We start from the raw sequence: 21,082 nt of genomic DNA, 5'->3' as shown, positions 1-21,082 counted from the left end.
TCTTCTGTTACCCTGCGAGCCAAAGCAGGGAGGGACAGGGACTGACTGGCCCGGTCTGGCTTTGAATTGCTCATGCAAGGCACAGACTGTGGTGCTCAAATCACAAGCGATACATTTCGGGCAGAAAATTTAAAAAAAAAAAAAAAAAATTAGTCCAGGAAATGTCAAAGGACCTGTGTAGCAAGGAAAAGTATGCCATCTTCTTCCCTCAAATCTTAAATATGGCCCAGGATGCACATGGGAACATGCTCTGTAGGACGTACAGATTTCTTGCTGGAGAGACAAGAAGAAGAGCTTAATACCTCCAAGACTTGTTTATTCAGGATCGCGCTTCAGTGTGCCCACATCTGGATTTCATTACTTCCTCCCCACGCCCCCAGCCCCCTTTATCTGAGAGAGCACTGCCAAGAAAACAAGGTTCCCCAAGATTGCCTCCTCATTAAAGGTTAGGCGAGTTTTCAACTCTGAAAACAGTGAAGCCAGGCTGGCCCAGCAGTGCCTTGGTAGGAGACCCGGTCCCCTGGTTTACAGTCCACGACATCTGTGCAATTACCAGGACCACCCACGGAGAGTGGCCCCATGAATCCTTCCACTGTGCGGGTCCTTGATCAGATGGCTACAGAGTTCTTCTGAGACCTTCTTATCCCTGAGGAGATGGGGGGAGGGGGCATCTATTTGCCATTTAACAAACACAGGCGTTGGATTAGGATTTAGTTTGCACACACACGTACACACACACACACACACACACACAACCTCTCCAGCCCCTGGAAGACGTGAGAGTTCCAGCAGTTCTCCCTTAGGTCTGTGTAGTTCTTAGGGGTTAATGACTACTTGGAAAATGTATCCAGCATGAAAGTGGTTTTTAATTTAGCCATTTCAATTTTTTTTATTAATATACAATGTATTATTAGCCCCAGGGGTACAGGTCTGTGAATCGCCAGGTTTACACACTTCACAGCACTCACCATAGCATATACCTTCCCCAGTGTCCATAATCCAACCACCCTCTCCCTGCCCCCCTCCCCCCGACAACCCTCAGTGTGTTTTGTGAGATTAAGAGTCTCTTATGGTTTGTCTCCCTCCTGATCCCATCTTGTTTCATTTATTCCTTTCCTACCCCCAACCCCCCCACGTTGCCTCTCAACTTCCTCATATCAGGAGATCATATGATAATTGTCTTTCTCTGGTTGACTTATTTCACTAAGCATAATACCCTCTAGTTTCATCCACCTTGTCACAGATGGCAAGAATTCATTTCTTTTGATGGCTGCATAGTATTCCATTGTATATATACCACATCTTCTTTATCCATTCATTTGTTGATGGACATCTACATTCTTTCCATAGTTTGGCTACTGTGGACATTGCTGCTATAAACATTTGGGTGCATGTGCCCCTTCAGATCACTACATTTGTATCTTTAGGGTATAATTTATCCATTTTAAGTGATAATGCTCTGGAGGCTGAGAAATCCATTCTGAGAGTCTGTGCATTAGGGGATGGGGTGGGAAATCTGATAGCATTTATAAGCGATCTAATGTTGGGGTGGCAGGGAGAGACTAAGGCCTTATCTTAAATCCTCTTCAACAGTTAGGTGACTTAGGTATTATTTACCCCTTTTTATAAATAAGGCAGGATAGGAGGCTTCCGAGGTAGAGGCCGCTAGTGCAAGGTTACTCTCAGTTTAGTGAACGAGGGAGCAGGAATTAAAACCCCAGTCTCTCTCTGGCTTCAAAGCCCAGTGCTTGGACTGACATTTATTGAAGGCCTGCTCTGTGCTAGGTACTATGCGGAGTGCTCTTTATTTCATGAGCTATAAAACTGTGTCATTTCTGGGCTTGCTTGGAGAGCTCAGTGTATGGAGGAGGTCTACATGAACACTGCACAGATGATCGCCTAAGATCCTAAGACCAATGGTGTGCAGTAGGGTTTTGTATGAAGTGGCTTTGCAGAAGGCAGTGGCCGGCTGTAGGTGGATGCTCGGTGAGATTGCCCTTAGAGCAAGGAAGCATTGTGATAGACACCTCGGCCTACAGCTTGTATTAAGATGCAGATATAAAACTAGGAGCTGGTGGTCTAAAGGGGAAGCCAGGCAAGGAGAAGACCGACTGCACTATTACTCTCCGGAAGACTGAGGAGTTGATTAGAGAACATGAGGAGAGCCAGAGCACTCTCTGCTGGTGGTGGGCCCCAGAGCCGAGAGCTTCAAGGACAAAGGAGACCAAAGGCAGTAGATGGTGTGAGGTATAAATAAAGTGCTGCTATGGGAATTCAGAGGAAGATGACTGAGGCTATTTTCGTTGCTGAAGACTTCATCATCATTGCCACCATCATCATCCATTGAGCAATAGTCCCACTTTATTATCACAATGACCCTGGAGCTCTTGGAACTGGTGTCATCGCCTTTTTACACGTAAGGGAACAAGAGTTATAGTGCTCAATCATCCAAGACCTTGAAGTTAAAAGCCAGAACTCTAACCCCATCTGTGAGTTGACACTAGAGCTCTACTTTGAAGGACTTTCATCAGAGAGGCTTCTAGGCAGAAGGGATTGCTTCAGGGATGAGAAGCAGAAACAATGGAGTATTTTCAGGAACTGTAAAGCAGACCTGTTCAGCTGGAAAAATAGAGTATCTGGGAGTAAGTAGATAGAGATAAAAGATAAAGAGAACACAGCAAGATGGTGAAATGCCTTGAATGTCAAGGACTTTGTGCCCAAATTAGTGGACTGGAGACTGATGGAAGTATTTGAAGCTAGCTTCATCAGTTTTACAGCTAAGGTGAGGATGAGACCTGAACCACGGTGGGGGTGATGCAAGAGGAGGAGGGAGGAGATGGACGGGAGGCAGCTTGCAGAAGCAGGGTGACCACATGTGGATGGCAGTGGGATAAGGAGGCCTACAGGGTCATGTCTTTGCAGTCGTATGGTGGTGACTCGAACAGAGATGAAGGGAAGAGCCGTGAGGTTTGGGACAGAAGTTGAAATGAGCGTGATGTGAGACTGGGTTGGGTTGACATCCTAATGTCATCCGTGATGCTAGTTGGGAGATTTGGCAGAAGATCGGTAGAGGGCTGACTGGAATAAGGGGTAAGCTAAAGTGAGAGAGAGAGAGAGAGAGAGAGAGATGCCCTTTGGGTGGTCATCTTCCCAGAGGTAATAATTCAAACTGCTGAAGCAGCAGAGATCACAGCAGAAAGGCAAGGAGATAAGTATTTGAGAAATAGGAAGAAAAGCACTGTGGTGCATTATTCAGGAAGCTTAGGGAATTCGGTGTCAAAACAGAGTAAGAGATGGGCCCCAGGAGGTGGTACAGAAAACCCATCCTGAAGCTCCTTGCACAGATAGGCAGGCCTAGTCATGTAGGAGACCTGTGGCTCTAAGTCCTGACCTTTGGGAAAATAATGATGCTTCATCCTTCAGAATGCCTTCTTCATAAAGTGTCTGGGCTTTGGGCAGCCACCACTGATTTTGGCCATCACTAGCTTCTGGGCCTCTCTCTGGCCTCTTTGCTGTCTATATGCTGGATTTTGGAGTTTTGACTTACCCATGGGGCCCAGAAACTCCACTGGTGGCCTTGCACAGAGCTCTGTCCTCCTTGCCTTTCCCAGTCTGCACTGCACCGATCTCTTGCCAAAACGCTGAAGACGATCAAGCGGGAGAAGCAGCGAGGATGAAATTTCTCATCAGTTCTTTCTAGTCACGAAAGGTGCTACATCTTGTTGTACGAGATGGAGCATTCAGCTTCAGAGAAAATGCAGCTACCGTCCCCATCTGTAGCAGCAGGACCCAAATACGTTTCCCTTTCTCTTAGGACTGAGAGCCCAGTGTTTGTTGAATGAATGATTCTGTTCTGCACAGAAAGAAGTTCATTCATGCACACAACCAAGATGTGAAAGAACAGCTTGGTGCACTGTGGCTCACAGGGGCTGAGGTGTGCAAGTGCCTGACGAGTAAGTGACCTCACCACATGCTCCAGGAGCATCCGTCTCCCCAGAAACTCAGATCATGCTGCCTGCTAGGACTTCACACAGAAAGCTGGCTTCGTGCCGTGGGACAGGGCACAGGAACTGGAGTGGGGTCCATACTGCGGCTGCAGCCCTGCTATCGCCGAATTTCTGACCAAGCCTGATTCACTGGTCTCTGGTCTCCCCTATACTCACTTTTAAAGTGGTGACAAGAATTGAGTAATTCCTAGGGTGTTGTGAGACGCAGATAGTGCAGCGGATGTGAAAATGCTTTGTAAGTAGTAAAACGCTCTGCAAATATTATTATTATTCAAGCAGATCAGAAAAATAGGGATGTTTGTCCTTGGAACTCAAAAGTCTCTCGAAGATGGATTGTTGGGACACTGTCCACAAGTCTTAACTTTTCTTGGGATCATTTATAGAGAGGAATGTGACAAGTGACCTAAACAGTACTGTAGGCCTGCCCTTGCTGCCTGGGGTTTAGGCTTCTCTTCTGCTTAGCTCCTCTGAGAAAGACATCCTGTAGGCCCAGTGGTCAAAACCAACGTATCGGTACACATATCTTCTGGTTCTACTCTGGAGGGGTGGTACTTCCAAACTCTTCGATTTGGAATGTTCATTTCTAAGGAGCTTTTGGAAAGAGCTTAGAAAAGATATTTTCTACAAGTATGTGTTGATTTTTTATTTCCTCTTCTCTGAAGGAAAGAGAAAAAAAATTAACTTTTGGAGGGGTCTTCTGCTGGGGGCCAGCCATTTGGCATATCACCTGCTTGCATCCCTTGGCAATCCCACCAGGTGGATGATTTTTATCTTACTTTTATCGATGAGAAGACCTAAGCCCAGAGAGGTGAAGGCACTTGCCTAAGGTAAGAAATGGGCTTCAGACTAAGGATTTTCTGGCTCCAAAGTCAGTGCCTCTTTGACCACCGCATGCTCTCTCTTTTCCAAAAAGTTAATGTTCTCCAAATTTCCTCTCTGGAACACTTTGATACTTGTGAACATGTGGGCCATCAAGCTCTTTGACACCAGAGAGGATAGGCAGAGAGGCATGCTCTTGGAGCTGGGGACAAACCGTTACCATTGTCAGGCAAGTTGAGATCCCTTTCTGTCCCCTCGTAGCTTAATTGCAGTGTTTTCCCACTTTATTAGTTTCCAGATTCTGTGCCAAGTGCTTTAAAAGGCAGGTAGGGGAGAACTCTCCTCTGCTGCGTGGCAGCTTGCCATCTCCCTGAATCTGTTGCTTGCTCTTTTAGAAAGGGATCAACATTGAAGGCATTCTTCTGGGCAGCGAAATTTACATATCACAACTTCGCTGACTGAAGCAGAAATGCAGGCTCCAGGGGTTGGAGTCCTGGGTGGGGCCCTAGCCTTCATAGGGGAAGGGAAGAGCTGATTTTATGACCCAGGAATAAAAACATTGTGAGGGATGAATAAGGTCCGAAAGCAGTCAATCTGGAACTCCAGCATTAGGTGTGTAATGTGTCAGAGAACAATTTAAGCTTTTGCCTCTTCTGCAGAGGTGAGATGTTTGCCCCACTCTCCCAGCCCGAATCTCCTTTAGTGGTCTTTTAAGGGTTAGGATTACAAGAAGCCAAGTCCGGCTGGTTCATAATGATGATTTATGGCCATGTTGTCGACTCCCCGACCCTTCTGTACAAGGGGATAGAGAAAATACATAATTTGTTGCTCATTAACTGCGAGATCTGTCAGGGCTGCCCCAGAAGGCCATGTGGTCCTGGAGTCGTATGTCTGCTAAATGGCTTCAGCCCGTTCCTGTCCTTGAAAATACGCCATTGCTGTTCTGCAGTGGAAATTGTTTTTAATAACGATAGAAATACAGCTGATGCCCAGTTTACGATGGTTTGAATTACGACTTTACAATGGTGCACAAGCAATGCACAGTCAGTAGAAGCTGTACTTGATTTTTTTTTTTCCCCTCATGGGCTAAGAATCTGTGGTACGGGTGCCTTCTGGTGAGGCTGGGCAGCAGCAGTGAGCCCCAGCTCGCAGCCAAGCCATGTGATCACGAGCGTAAACAGCCTTTCTGTACCCATGCTGCCCTTCTCTTTTTCACTTTCAGTGCAGTAGCCAATAAATTACACATGCTATTCTATACTTAATTACAACACAGGCATTGTGGTAATTGATTATGCCCAACCCTAGGCAAATGTCAGTGTTCTGAGTATGTTTAAGGTTGGTGAGGCGAAGCTATGATGTTCAGGCGGTGTATTCAGTTCATCTTTGAGTTACAGTATTTTCTAGTTAGGATGAGTTTTATCAGGACGTAACACCATCATAAGTCGAGAAAGATCTGTAACAAAACATTCTGTCCATATAGTCTGTTGTGAGTCTTTGAACTTAAGGGTCAGCATATCTGGGCTCCACTTTTGTTCTGTCACTAAGAAGCCTCAACTCCTTCAGCGAAGTGCCTGTCCCTCAGAGCCTTACCATCCTCAGCTGTACAGTGGGTGTAAATTCTTCACAGAATCACAGATCAAATGAAACTGTAAAGTTCAAAAGAAATGGACAAGGGTACTGCTATTAATAGCTTAGTTACTAGGAATTTGAGATGCCACGAAACAGCTTCTTTACCCCTTTCTCCTCCCGTGAGAGGAGAAAGCATTTTAACTGGTGGCTTGCCACGTGCGAGCCCCTGGCACTGAAACTGGAGTTTTAGAATGAAGGGATGTTAGAGCTGAAAGTAGCCCTTGAGCTGTAATCAAACCCTTTCTCCCTGGGCGCCTGGGTGGCTCAGTGGGTTAAGCCGCTGCCTTCGGCTCAGGTCATGATCTCAGGGTCCTGGGATCGAGGCCCGCATCGGGCTCTCTGCTCAGCAGGGAGCCTGCTTCCTCCTCTCTCTCTGCCTGCTTCTCTGCCTACTTGTGATCTCTCTCTGTCAAATAAATAAATAAAATCTTTAAAAAAAAAAAAAAAAAAAAAAAAACCCTTTCTCCCTGAAGTGACAGAAGCACAGGGGTGACTCGCCTGAGATTAATCAGTAAATTCACCTACGAGTTGCTGATTGGCAGTGAAAAGCCACATGTTCTTTTTCAGCATCAAATAGGAAGTCAGGCTCAAGCCAGATCAGTTTAGAGTTTCTTAATTTGTAGCTGTGACACATCAAGGAACTCAGGAATCATTCAAGGGCAGGGACTATGCATAGGGCCTTGGTTCTGCCCCGTGGCCATGGCATCGTCTCTTTGAGGAAGTACTTTCCTGTGCTGTTGCTTATTGCCTTTGCTTGGTTGGGAGGCTAGTGGTGGAGGTAGCACAGGGGAGTTGAAAGTAAATGTCATTGCAATTATGAAGGGATAAATTACAGAGTCTAGCGTCCTTATTTTGCAAATGCAGATACTGGCTTATCTCATGTTCACTCAGTGAGTAGGGACTTGAACCCTGGCCACTGCCTCCTAGTTGAGCGTTCGTCTCCTTGAGTCCAAAGTCATGCGAGTGTGATTTATAAATAAAGAAGAAAGAGCGTGATGGTGGCAGTGGACATCTGGAACTTGTTAGCCCGTAAGGTTACACAGGGTAAAAGTATAAACAGGTTCAAAGGGGAATTAGACCGGCAACAGTAGGAAAGATTGCTGGGTGGGGAGCTAGAACACCTGGGTCCAATCTTTCCTTGCTAGTTAATTTGGACCTCAGTTTCTTCCATGTATAATGGACCCTTTCATTTCTGATGTGCTGTGCTTCTCAGGTTTTAATCTCTGCAGCATGTTATCAAAGGCCTTTCAGTAATATTTAGAGGATATTTCCAGTTTTATAATAAAACAACTGTGAAGACTATGGTCCTTCTTCCTTTCATTCATTCATGCAACCAGTAGTCTCTGAGCACATCTGTGCGATCAGTGCTCTCCCAGAGAATGGCTAAGCCAGTACTGTGTGCTAGACTGGCCTTTGACCATCTCCCTCTGAATCACACTCAGTGTGATCTGGGAACCAAAGCGTACCGCTTAGAAATAATCAAGTATTTATAAACACAGACTCGCTGTACAAACGTTAGCAGTGCTGGTGGCTGTTCTCGCTCCCGCACCTGCTGGCTCCTGGGCCCAGCTGGCATCTTCTTTCCACCTGGCCAATCCCTCCCACCCCCCACTAGACTTGGGAGCCCCTGAGAACTTGGATCAGACCCCATGCCTTGACCCCTTCCCCAACAATAACGGGAGACTTTGGAAAGGAGTGGCCGGATACGTCTGTCTATTACTTCCCTTGTGGTTGTGAACACACACTGGGCTTCCCTGAAAGAGCAAGCGTGGCTCATCACCCTGCCCCTCGAGAAGCTGTAAAAGGAGCTCTGTGGAGCGTGATGAGTTGACTGTTGCTGTCCCTGGACTGTGGTTGCAATCAGGAAGTGGCCGGGGCTGTGCTGTGGAGTTAAGACAAGAGCAGCAGGCTGTGTGGTTGGGCATGACCGAAGTGGGATGGTCCTCTATTGTGTAGGCATCACGGGCGTTAGCCTTGCGAGGAACGAGCTGGAGCCCTGTTCTTAATGTCACACCAGGCAGTGTGGGTCGAGCTGCCGCTTCCCTTGTTTGAGCTTCAGCCATACCTGTCTCATGGCCATTGTCAGGATTTCATGAAATAAAGCATCTGGGAGCAATCCCTGGTGGAGACTGGGTCATCTGTGACTGGTGGCTCCTCTTTTCCCAGGGGTGAGAAGTCTCCCTGAAGTGTTAGGAGTAAACACGGTGTGATCGGGGAAGGGTATGAAAGCCAAGACTCACTGGCTGTCCTGTAGAATTGAGGAGATGGAAGACAATGCCCATAGACTTGGAAATTTGCAAACACCGTAGGTCATTGTATTAAAAGTTCCTTAGTTTGTAGGCCAGTGTTCTCATCACAGCATTCTTCTAAAAAGGAAAATGGAAGAATCACTTTCTATCACCGAGGTAATTTCCCATCCATGTTACCAGATTTAAGCCAACGACTCGGCAAGGGCATGCGGCCTCCTTTCATGGAGAAGGAAACCGAAGCTTGGAGAGGTTGTCATGACTGAGCAACACCAGGCCAGTGGCACAGCCGGGACTCAAACCCAAGACATGGTCTTGGGCATTCACCTTCCTGTAGAAACTCCCACCATGGCTCAGTGTTGACACAAGGCTGCTGATCCCTGACTCCGAAGCCCACTATCCTGAGATTGGCTCAGATCCTCGGACGCCCTGGCCATGCTTAACCATGTCCTTGATTGTTCATCTAATTTTTTTTTTCCTATATTTGGGTCTTTGTCTCTTTGTTTAGTAAAAAAAAAAAAAAAAATACATATAACTATGATATATAATATTTATATATATTTAATGTTATATTTGTATATGTATAAATATATTTGTATATTTTTGTTTTTACGAAGATACTATAGGGCCATGTGGGACTTTTTCAAAAAGGGAAAAATGACCATGTTAGCACTCCTATGTTTCCTCCTGTGCATATTTCTGTCCATGTATTTCTCAAATAGAAAATTGAGATTTTTAAAAAGATTTTATTATTTATTTGAAATTTATTATTATTATTTATTTGAATTGAATTTTTTATTATTATTTATTTGAAAGAGAGAAAGAGGGTACACACAAGGGAGGGGGAGGGGCAAAGGGAGAGGGAGAAGCAGAGGGAGAAGAGAGGGAGCCCAATGTGGGGCTCGATCCCAGGACCCTGGGATCATGACGTGAGCCGAAGGCAGCTGCTTAACTGACTGAGCCACCCAGGTGTCCTGAAAATTGAGACTTTCTAGGTTATAGCCAGCAGTTATACACAGAACATTCTCTTCCATCAGTAAATATCCTTTACAACCTCCGGTTTCATGTCCAGTCTCAATACTGCCTAACTCCCCTATTGGTTTCCTTTCAGATCATCACTGGGGAGTTCTACCGCATCTACTACCTGAAGGAGAAGTCCCGGTCAACGATTCAGAATCCCTATGTGGCGGCCCTCTATAAGCAGGTGGGCTGCTTCCTCTTTGGCTGTGCCATCAGCCAGTCCTTCACAGACATTGCCAAAGTCTCCATAGGCCGCCTGCGTCCTCACTTCTTGAGCGTCTGCAACCCCGATTTCAGCCAGATCAACTGCTCCGAGGGCTACATCCAAAACTACAAATGCAGAGGGGACGACAGCAAAGTCCAGGAAGCCAGGTGAGTCGCCGCCTGCCACGGGCACGGTGTGCACGCCTTGGATGCAGGCAGTTTGGGGAACACTTGCTAAGGCGCCTACTGCACGAGGTGCCAAGTTCAGGGCTGGGCTTCGGTTTCAAGGGGTGTATAAGGCACAGTCCCCATTCTTAAGGAACTCAGGGTCAAATTTTTTAGATATATTGATAAATAGCAATTATGATAGAACACTGGGAAGTCCATCCCTCCATCCATCCATCCATCCGCTTGCTCACGCATCCGTGGGTGCCTGCTAGGTTCTAGACAATGTATCCAAAGCACTACCAAGGATACAAAACCAAACAAGATAGTGCTGCTGTCAAGGTCACAGTCTACGGAGGGAATACAGACAGGCAAACATGTGTCAGGGTGTGAATATGGCCCCCTCATGCCCCTCTCTTGCTCTTGCAGGAAGTCCTTCTTCTCTGGCCACGCCTCCTTCTCCATGTACACTATGCTGTATTTGGTGGTAAGTACCTTCCTTCTGATTCCAGTGCCGTGTAGGGCCCCGCCCCAGCTCACATCTCTCCGGAGCAGAGAGCCCTCGGGATGGTTAGGGAGAGCTGTCATTGTGAAATCCTTGAAAGAGAAGTTAGCTAGAAAAGTGAGGTTCTGTTTTGAGCTCTGCCATGGCATCATTAGAAGTTGTTTTACTTTCTAGATGTTTCCCATTTTTCAAATAAAACTAATACTTATCATGGCTCTTTGATAAGGACTGTGCACCCATTTTGAAGTTAAAAGGTGACGAAGACACGTGTATCACATTTTAATGTAACAAAACTGTTTTCTGAACATCCTTTAACTCAGCTGACCCTTCCAGGCACCCTAGGTTAGAAGTAGTATTATCTCTTTTGTGGGAACGGATTATTAAGTAAGGCTCAGAGAATTCAAGTGAATGGTCAGAATTCACACGGGCACTGGCACTGTTGCTCACATCTAAGCTCTGTCATAAAATTCCTTGTGGTGTTCGCAATGCCAACCCTCCTCCATCCCCTGCAGAGGGAAAGGCTTTCAAAATTATCAGTATCTGGCGATGGGGAGTGATTTCACGTGTGACAGTATAATTCTGCCTCTTTGAGCACAAGTGATCTCATAATAACACAGTGAGGCATGACATGGGTATCCCTGCTGCTGGGATCCAGAGACCAAGCCCCAGGGAGGCTAAGCAGTGTGTTGGGGGGGTCCCTCAGCTGGTGGTGGGGCCATGATCTGACCCCCCATGTTGCCTTTCCCATGGCCACGTCTGCTCTGATTTCCTAGAGGCGCTGGGACAGGGCAGGCCGAGGGCTCGTCTCCAGCTGCTGCCCAGACAGCGGCTGGTCTGTTTCTCTTTGTGAGTTACATGCGGTCCCCTGCCTCTCCTCTCCCCTTGAATGAGGTCCCTGTGCCAAGGCACTTCCTGCTTTCGGCCCCTTTGATGAAGAGCAAGAAGGCGCTGAGAGGTCAGACGTAGCTCAGGGGAGCATAAGCTGTTTGCAGAAAGAGCGTTTTGATTTTGACTTACTTACAAAACATAATTAGGATTTGGAAAAACTAGCAGAAGGGTTTTGTTTTGTTTTGTTTTCCCTCGCCATCCTTTCCAAGCCCGGAGGCCTTCGGGCTTCCCATTACCTGGGATACAGAGCTGAAAGGTGGGCCCCAGCCTAGAAAACCCTCAGACATGGATTTTATTTATTCACGAATTGTGCTCCCCTCCCTTCTTCATTTGTTGTTGTTGTTTTGCTTTTGCTCTGCTTTTAGAAAGCTAATGTAGCGAAGATATTTAGTTTCCTATTTCTTTTTTTTTTTATACTTTACTCCCGTCTGGAAACAATTTTACAAATGTAATTTCAGTGTTTGCAAAGGTGCTTGGAGGAGTGGGTCTATGTTCATTTTTCTCCTATTCCTTCTTATTTTTCCCAAGAGAAAAATGCTGGGTAATTTTGAAACCAACCCTGTGCACCGTGTGCTCTACAGCCACTGAAAAGATAAAGGTGCTGACACATTTCTGGTGCCTTCTGTGTGCTGGACACTGGGCAAGCTCACAAGACGGCATTCGGTTCTCTCAGTAACTCGATGAGATGCATTTTGATAACCTCATTCTTAGCTGGAAACCCACCAATCAACCCGAATCTTAAGAGTTTTAGTAATAAAATTTCTATCTCCTATAAAAGGGAGAAAGTATATTTGAAGGCTTTTCTTGCTGACAGCAGGATCACAGTCTGTGGTTTTCATGCTACTGCTCTTCAGAACACAAAAACAACCCCACCAGGATCACCTTAAAGAACAAAAGTTTGCCAGGTGTTCATCTGGCGCAGTTGGTTAAGTGTCTGCCTCCGGCTCAGGTCATGATCCTGGGGCCCTGGGATCAAGCCCCGCATTGAGCTCCTTGCTCAGCTGGGAGTCTGCTTTTCCCCTGCCTGCTGCTCCCCCCTACTTATGCTCTCTCTCTCTCTCTCTCTCTCTCTCTCTGTCAAATAAATAAAATCTTTTAGAAAATAAAAGAAAAAGAGTATAATCTCCCCACTCTAATTTCCATTTCAGCAACCTGCCTTTCTTCAGATCTACTTTAATGGAGGAGCTGTGCCCCACCGCCCCCACTCCCCATGACCGCCTCCCACCAGCTATGATTATAGCCAGAAACCTCCTCCGCAGGGGTGAGGAGTGAGGGTGGATTCGTACCGAATGTTTGTTTGCATCTTTGGGGGAGGAAAGAAATTATAGTGCTTTTATGTTTCTGGAAAGAAGGAGGGGAAGGAGGCAGGGAAGAGGGAGGGAGGAAGAGAAGAGCCTTCTTAGTCCTCCATCGCCCTCGTGTCTCATGGCACACACACACACGCAGCCACGCACACACCACTGCACACATTGGGACGTGCACAACTCACGGATCCCCATATATACAACATATAAACCCAGGGCTCTTATTTTTAGCTCTAAGGTTATCTTGCCCTGAAACAACCCCTGAGGCTAAATTCCAAGGAGGACGGTACTCGTTGTCAGGTGCATTTCTACATGACGCTACGCAGAAATCTCAACCCTCTGAATGTCCGGTGTGCAGAGCTTTCGAGAACACCGTTGCTGCGGGTCAGGGTCCGTGGGAAATGCTGCCTTCCGAGCAGCCCCCCGCCACCCACCCCCAGTGCTGCTCTGTGGAGCTTCAGGAAGTGGAGGTGGGCAGAGGAGACCCTGGTCTTCGCCAGTGCGGCTTCTCTGGGGCGTTGGGGAAAATCACCTTTGAACCAGTTGGGTGTAGCATGGATGGTGTTTTCCCTTAAGGTCTGGCAGACCCAGATAATTCCGCCACCTCCTGACTAGCTCTGGAACCTGGGTTGTTTGCTTAGCTTTCGTGCCTCAATGTACTCCTCTGTTAAGTGGAGGTAGTCACGTCTCTTTTGAAAGGCTGTTGTCACACTTCATCTCTAGACCCTGCTTTCTTCATAAAGAGTGGAATTAGATAGTATCTACTTATTTCTCAATCTCTGTGGTTCTATTTGAAAGAAGTTTGAACTACCCCCAGCACTTCAAGAAAAGATGGGAAGCCCTCAGGGACAAACCTATGCCCTTGTTACTTCCGGCGTTCTAAGGGGGGTGGGGAGTTGGGAAGCACCAGCCACCCCTACCCAGGCCTGTGGGCAGCAGCTGCCTTCCGAAGCCTCCCATGGCTCTGAAGGACTCTCCACGTTAGGTTTTGATTTGTAAAATGGTTAGCTTGGAAAAACCATGCCCCAAACACCAAATTATCTCTGGGCATGGAAGCTTTGAGACAAGGTTAAGGCATGTTAGTGATTAATGCAGATTCTAATAAGAAAAACCCACAGCATATATAAGCGTACATGATGCTTTTCTAACCCTGAGTCCGGCCAAAGCCTCAGAGAGCCACATCTGGACCAGCCCTGTGCCTCCACGGTCAGGGGTCGAGGATGACTTGGCTTTCTGGATAAGATGCCAACACCCGCGCAGGACCCAATCTGTGGGCCTACCTGGTGTTGCTTGTGTTGTCTCAGGCCCTCTGTTACCTCCCAGGGCTACTAACATGAATCAGACCTGGGCCCAGCCCTCAAGGAGCTCAATGTGGCTTCAGCACTCAGCACATCAGCCCATGTTTAGGGGGTGACTGATAGACCCAGTGGCATGCTGGGGGTGGGGACATAGACATTGGTAAGTCATGGGCACAGGCCTTGGGGAGTTCAGTCTAGACTCAGGGAGCAAGTAGACGATGACAGCAGCTTGGTACATTGTGCGGGGTGGGGATAGGGGCAGGTATAGGTTCTTAAGGAAACTTAGAGTTATGGCGCCCAGGCCAGCCTGGAGTGGCAGGTGATGGAAGCTGGGGAAGGCTGCCCGTGCGGTGAAGATGGGTGGATCGGAAGAACTGCCTGCGTGCGGATGAAGAGGAGGGTGGCGCTTTGCAAGCTGCAGGTTTTCGGTTCAGTTCGGCTGTGGTGGCCGGGGTGAAGGGGATGGAGGGTGCATTGAGAGCTGAGGGGGCTTTCGGGACCAGCTGCCCCAGCCCCTTCTCCTGCAGCTCCACCAGGCAGCAGTAAGCTGGTGGCGAGGCCTTTCCTTTGCCACCACGCCTCCCTCTCTGAACGGGCGCCATGCCGCCTTGCCTTCTTCAGGGTGCTGTGTCAGAAGCCTTCCCTGGCCCCTCCTGCAGGACTCCCTAACTCCCTTTGCAGCCTCATTCCCCTCTCCCCCCACCCATTTCTCAGCATCTGACGTCAGTATTCATTTCTCTACCAGAAAGTGTCAGCTTCATGAGGGGGACATTTTTGTCTCTTGATTCCCCACTGTATCCCACTGCTCCAAACAGGGTCTGACCCTTAGCTAGGTATGCAGTGAATATTTGATGAGTGAACGAATGAATGAATGAATGAATGACTTCATTGCAGGCCTTGGATATCCCCAAGCTGTGCTCTTTCCCATTCCGGTTAGAACTGTGTTCGTCCCCTCATCCCTGAACTGATCGCTGGGAAAGGACTTGGATGATGTAGGAAAGGCCTTTGCCGCCTCTTTGCCAAACCGTTGACATATTGACTCTTTACTGGGGTGCCCGTGGGAACTGTTTATGTGTCAAAGGGCTTGTTGGATACCAAGGTAACAGGGAAGTGTCTGTCCTCTGACAGCCATGTTCCCTGGCCTGTGGTTGTTAGTCATTGAGGTTTTGTTCAGCATGTTTAGAATCCTGGAGCGGTGGGGTCTGGTATGCCCACGAGACATGCCCACAGAACCTGGGAGTGTATGGTGAAACCCCTTGCAGGGAGAAAATTGTGGTTCTGCAGAGAATAAACCACCATGTCAGATATAGATGTTTTCCCTTGTCTTTCCCCTGCCTATATCCATCCATCATTCATCTACCCATCCGCCAGTCCATCTGTCCACCCGTCCATCTGGCACTTTCTGAGCCAGACCTTGTGTGAGCACCTGGGGACACCAAGTGACCTGTTTGGTGTGGAAAGTCTGAAAAGTAAATAGTCTCAGAGCAGGTGGCGGGGGGCGTCTCTGACTCGGGTGGACTGAGGCACAGGGCCTGAGGAGGGGGCTGCTCACTCCACTAGGAGGGACACTGACTGCACAGTTCACAGGTTCTCTAGTTGATAATCAGGGCAGAGATTCTAATACTCTCACTATTAGAAAAGCTACACTTGGATTTTAGACGTGGACCTTATAAAAAGTATGTGACAGGTGAATTTCAGGAGCATGTGTTTCCAGATATGCACTATAGACTGTCCTTTAGCCCCCAACAGCCCTATGGTCCCCTCACATTGCTTTTTTCCTTAGGCAGAAGTCCAGTACAAAAAGCTAAAACTTGCTGTGCAGAGCCCAAATTTCCTCTAATTCCTTGCTAAGGAAGCCACGTTCTGTGATTAGAGGTTGGACTTAGAAAAAGACTCATCTTACTCAGTGTAAATCCTGCAGCATGTCACTTGAGCAAGTGACGTGGCCTTTTGGGCTTGATCTCTTCATCTGTAAAATGGGCAGAATGTGTCTACCCCGTAGGATGGCCATGATAATTGCAGGGAAGGTCATGTGAAGCGTCTGGAACAATGTCTGGAACAGGGCTCAACACACTGGTAGTTTCTTTTTCTCCCTGTGATCGTGACAGGAAGCAAGAGCTGATTCCCTCTTGAAGGAGGAGAAAAGCCCACTAAAAATTCTTCTTTTGTCCTGAAGGCTGTTGAATAGCTTCCCAGAGAGAAATTCCAGCTCTGCCCCACGTAGACAAGTCACCAGGCACATGAACCAGAGCCAGGCGTGAGCTGTGGTGGAGATGAGAGAAGGGAGCAAGTTTCTCCCTGTGGGTGTCAGGGATCTGGACAGACTTCCAGGAAGAGAGCAGGCAGGGACAGAAGGAAGGACAAAAGCCTCCTTTTCGCTCTGAGGGGAGCAGTCCCAAGAGCAATGGAAATGAAGTGAGAGGACAGTACGGACCTGTTTCGCCAGTATGCAAATCATGTAATGAAACACAAATGACTTAGCAAGAACCCAGTGTGACTCACCCCACATCTGACTCTGCTGGTTCAGACCAGAGGAGCCTGCGTGAGTTCAGCCAGACCTCTCTAAAGAGGTTTTGTTGGAATTCCACAGGACCCCAGTTTTGAAGCTAGGACTCGGAAAGAGGAGAGAACTCCATTTATGGAGTGAGTTCTCTGTACTTGGGACCTTCACATACATCATTTTGGGGATGGGGGATCGTGGGCAGGGCATACAGCTTTCTGTTGTAACCTTCCTGTCTACAGTCAGCATTTTATTTTAGCAATTGGAAGAAAAATCTTAGTACAAGAACAAGATTTCATTTTTTAATTTTAACATTTTTTTTCAGGAAGAGAGCTTAACTTTATTCCTGTTGGCTGTCTTTTCACAGTTTTGAGCAGAATAGGTGTTTCCTTTCTCAACAGGTGTTTGTTTTTTAAATGAGTGAATCTCATTACATAAGAAGAAGCAGAACTTCAGAGGACAGTGGCTTGTTTAGGGTCCTGCAGGTGGCATGGAATAGAGAAAAGATTCAAATTTAGTTTTGCTCTGATTGCAAATCAGACCCTTTTCTGCGATGTCACACGAGTGCTTAGAAGTGGATTCCTCCAGCCCAGAGACCTTCAGGCAGCTGGGGAAGTAAAGACAGATAAGTCTTGACCTCTATGAGAGGTCACGGCAATTCAGCCTTTCTGGTTTTGTCCAGTTCTGCTTACCATTTTCCTAACCACTCTTTTGCAGGATGCCTAGGACTTCCCAGAAGCCCCTGCAGAAATTCTGAGTCCCAGCAAGTCTCCTTACTATTTGGTCTGGGACATGGGCCACAGTATCATTGTGGTCAGGAGTGTGACTTCCTCTGGTGAAATGGGAACGAATGCAGTTGCTTGCTCCTTGGCCTGTCCCCTGGCGCAGGTTTCCAAGGCAGGAGGGTGCTCCAGAAAGTTCTCTCTGGTCATGGTGAGGCCCAGACCTCTAGTATGGAGAGCCTCATGAGAACTGGGCTATGAACCAGCAAAAGCCAATCCATTTAGCAGTAGGATTGGTGGGGTACAGAAGGACTTACCCGATCCTTTGGTCAACCTCAAAGCCCGATGTGGCCATCTTCTCAGATGAGAAGTAGGCACCACGTGGAGGATCATCGCCCAATCTTTTGCTTCAGTAATCGACTTGTTTTGGTGAAATCAACCACAGCCATTGAGTAAATCTCATTCACCAAGGCAAAGGGTGGTAGGATTTCTGAAGAGCCCCTTGAGTACCCGGTCCTGGGAGTCCTGTTGATCCTGGCAACCTGGAGAGGGAGACTCTCTTGGACCTCTTTCTCAGATGAGAAGTTGAGGGACCACCCACTTAGAAAGTGGTAGCGTTGGGGCCACTTCACCCCCAGAGTCACCTTCTTCTTGCTGCTCTGCTTTGCCCTGAAGCCCCAGCTGCAGACACCCGCCGAGGTCAATCCTGAGACCCTGAGCCGGGATCGATGTGTTTGTTACTAACTGTAGCGAGAGGCAAGCTTCAGTGTGGGTCTGGCTGTTCCACATCTGACTGCTTCCCCAAGGCATTCTTTTCCCATGGCCCCTCTCCTTTCTCATTCATAAGCACTCCTTTCCTGAAGCTCTTCAGATGACGGGTCTCTTCCTCTCTCCCCAAGTTCCTCTCCTGTATTTATTTATTTATTTTCTTTCCTTAAGCTCCAGCCTTAAGTATCTGAGTCAGTGGAAGGGGAGATGTGTGCCATGTCCGGTCAGGAAGCCCACCCTTCCTCTGCCCCACCCTGACTGCCTAGGTCCATGACCTAACCTCTTCACAGAGGGGCGGGGAGGAGTTGGAGGATTTTAAATGAGCATTTTCTGAGGATCTGCAGATTATTTTATTTGTGAGAAAACCAAAGGTTCAGTGAGATTTTTCTGATGAGCACCTGGCGTTCTTTCTGTCCCCAACCTGGCAAACGGATGGTTGGGTTTTTTTTGTTTTTTTGTTTTTTTAAGATTTTGTTTATTTATTTGACAGACAGAGATCACAAGTAGGCAGAGAGGCAGGCAGAGGGGGAGGGGGAAGCAGGCTCCCAGCCGAGCAGAGAGCCCATTGCGGGGCTCGAGATCCCAGGACCACGGGATCATGACTGGAGCCGATGGCAGAGGCTTAACCCACTGAGCCACCCAGGTGCCCCAGATGGTTGGTTTTTGGCCCGAGACTTGTGTTAAGTGGGAGCTACGCCAGTGTCATCCCATCCCCACTCCTTGAAGGAAAGGACCTTTTTTGATTCTCCATTACAGAATCCACTGCTGGCTCATTTCTGCACAAACGAGGGCGTGGCCTTTGACCTGCAGGTTGTTATGGTACTGATGGCTTAAATTCATGTAATTTTTCACCATTTGCTTATAATAACATTTCCCAATTGTGATTCAGCAGGTAGCTACCCTGTAAACGTCAGTAAGTGTTGTTGGTAATGAAAGTGATGATTTCCTATGGAGCATTTACCATCTTGTTAAAAGACCCTTAGTATTCCACGGAGTATGGTTTGGGAAAGACTGACCTACTAAGTAAAAGTTGGGTTCTTTAGTTTGATATCCATACCCTTCCTGAGCGCTCCCCTTTGCCTCTGTAGCTCTGTGGCTCACCAGTCCCCACATCCCCACCCTGTACACCCTGTTCAGCTGTACAGAAAGCTGTGAGGTTCTCCAGAACTCTGGCTTCTAAGTGGTTGCTCTGCCTAGATACACACCCCTCCCCGGTGTCCCCTCAACTCCTAGCAACGCAGATGCATCTTTAGGACTTAAGCCAAGTGCCCCTTCCCCTTAGTAACTGACCTTGGTTTCCGAATTTTCTTCGTAATTCCTAGGAAGCCTAGAAGTGCCCTTGCTCATGTTCGTGGATTCCCCCAACGAATGAATGCTCTTTAGGACAGGAATTACGGCCTCCCATTTCTGTGTCCTTAGCATCTGTTGGAGTCCCGGGCTTATTTGTGTTTCTTTTCTGGCTAGTTGTATGATTTGGGCCTTTTAAGTTATTCCTAGTGGAATTTCTTTCAAGTCTTTTTCTCCAATCTTTTTAGGATGTCCCTAGGATTCGGATGGGATTTACCTATCAACTTTATGAGCTTACAAACTGAGTATTTATAAATAAAAATTCTAGCTGTCTATTCAACATGTCCTTTATGTCCCTTACTTCAGAAAGGGTCCTGTGTAGTTTGTGGGAGTGTGATTACTGTTTATCAAATCACCTTGGCTGCTGTGAGGATTTTACCTCTTCTTTTAGATTTTTAACTGGTTATATTTTACGTACAAGAAACTGTCGATCTTTATTGCTTGTTTAGCAGCTAACCTCAGTGTATTCTTTATTATTATTTTTCATTTGTTATTCTTAGATTGCCCAAGAATGCATTTGTAGACTTTCATCATGATTACAAAGTTGTCTGCTGTTGTGTAGGCCTGGATTTTGAAACTGTCTTCCCGGTAGTTGAGAATTCAGAGCTCGGCAGTCTTCCCTCACTGGCAAGGGTGGCTCCGGAAACTTCCACTTGTCTTTCTACTCAGGTCCAGCCACTGGCTAGCTCCTTCCTGTCCGCCAGAGGGAAGGTGTCCCTTTGTCTCAGGAAGGGCTGAGCCCAACCTCTGCCGCTGTCCCAGGTCTATCTTGGGGCCATCGGCTCCTCCCCTCCGCTCTCTTCCCCTTTCTCCTGGTCTCCCCCAGTGACTGCCTTTGATTTGTCGTCGGAAGTTCCCCTTGTCCAGTTGCCTTTTCCCCCTCATTTCCCAAGTTCCCACAGGAACCTGGGAAGTAGATTGTGCCCAGAGGTTAGAACGGAAACTGCAGCAAGATAACTCTGAGGGACAATGCTCAGTTGACGTCATTTCAACTTCTTTGCTTCGGCCAGAGGTGGTTTTTTTTTCTTCCATTTTTCTTCAGGTTACTCTCCTACTCCACCCAGCCCAGTGTCTGTCAGCCTCTGTGTGAAAGCTCTCTGGCATTGTCTGCTTGCTTTATGTGTTTCCTTATATTCGAACTCAAAAATCCATAGCTGGGAGTGGTGACTTAGAAACTTGTTCTTTGGTAGAGGTGCTTTCTGTTGAAGTAGAAACATCCCTTTTTGACTGTCACAAGAACCTCCTCTATCAGTCCTGCATTTCTTTCCAAGATAGTCCTAAGCAAGAAGTAGTATACAGAAGGCACCATGCTAGTGTCCAGGGAACACAAATGCAGTGCATGAGTCGTCACGGATTGCAGAAGAGAGACCTGTACTCCCCCTCGTTACTGTGCTTTCATTAGTTTAACCATGAAGAAGGTGAAAGGGAACACATGTTCATGAAGTGTCTAGAATGTGCCAGGCAGTGGGCTCTAGGGCATTCTTTGGCTCTTCTCATTTTTTGTATTTTTTGTTTTTGTATCGGGACTAAGGCTCCAGGTTTGAGTAACCTGAAGTCATATCCAGGTCGAATGCTCTTTGCACACCATGTCACCAAAGGTCCGGATGGTTCCACTGAGTGGAAACAGAGTGGGTCTCGACCTGGTGTTCTAATGCACTTA

The 21,082-nt window shown here is 47.4% G+C and overlaps 1 protein-coding gene across 1 annotated transcript in view; it reads left to right on the top strand.

The window, feature by feature from the left end:
- PLPP3 (phospholipid phosphatase 3) overlaps positions 1-21,082 on the top strand; it is an 83,425-nt gene that overhangs the window by 46,420 nt on the left and 15,923 nt on the right. The window contains exons 3-4 of the mRNA XM_044238325.1: positions 9,813-10,093; positions 10,520-10,577. Of these exons, the coding sequence (XP_044094260.1) occupies positions 9,813-10,093; positions 10,520-10,577 (339 nt within the window). The remainder of the gene's footprint in view (positions 1-9,812; positions 10,094-10,519; positions 10,578-21,082) is intronic.

This window comes from Neovison vison, chromosome 2 (assembly GCF_020171115.1).
Source record: "Neovison vison isolate M4711 chromosome 2, ASM_NN_V1, whole genome shotgun sequence".
Taxonomy (NCBI): domain Eukaryota; kingdom Metazoa; phylum Chordata; class Mammalia; order Carnivora; family Mustelidae; genus Neogale; species Neogale vison.
Note: the sequence above shows the minus strand (reverse complement) of the source record. Positions and strands in the feature narration are given on the sequence as shown.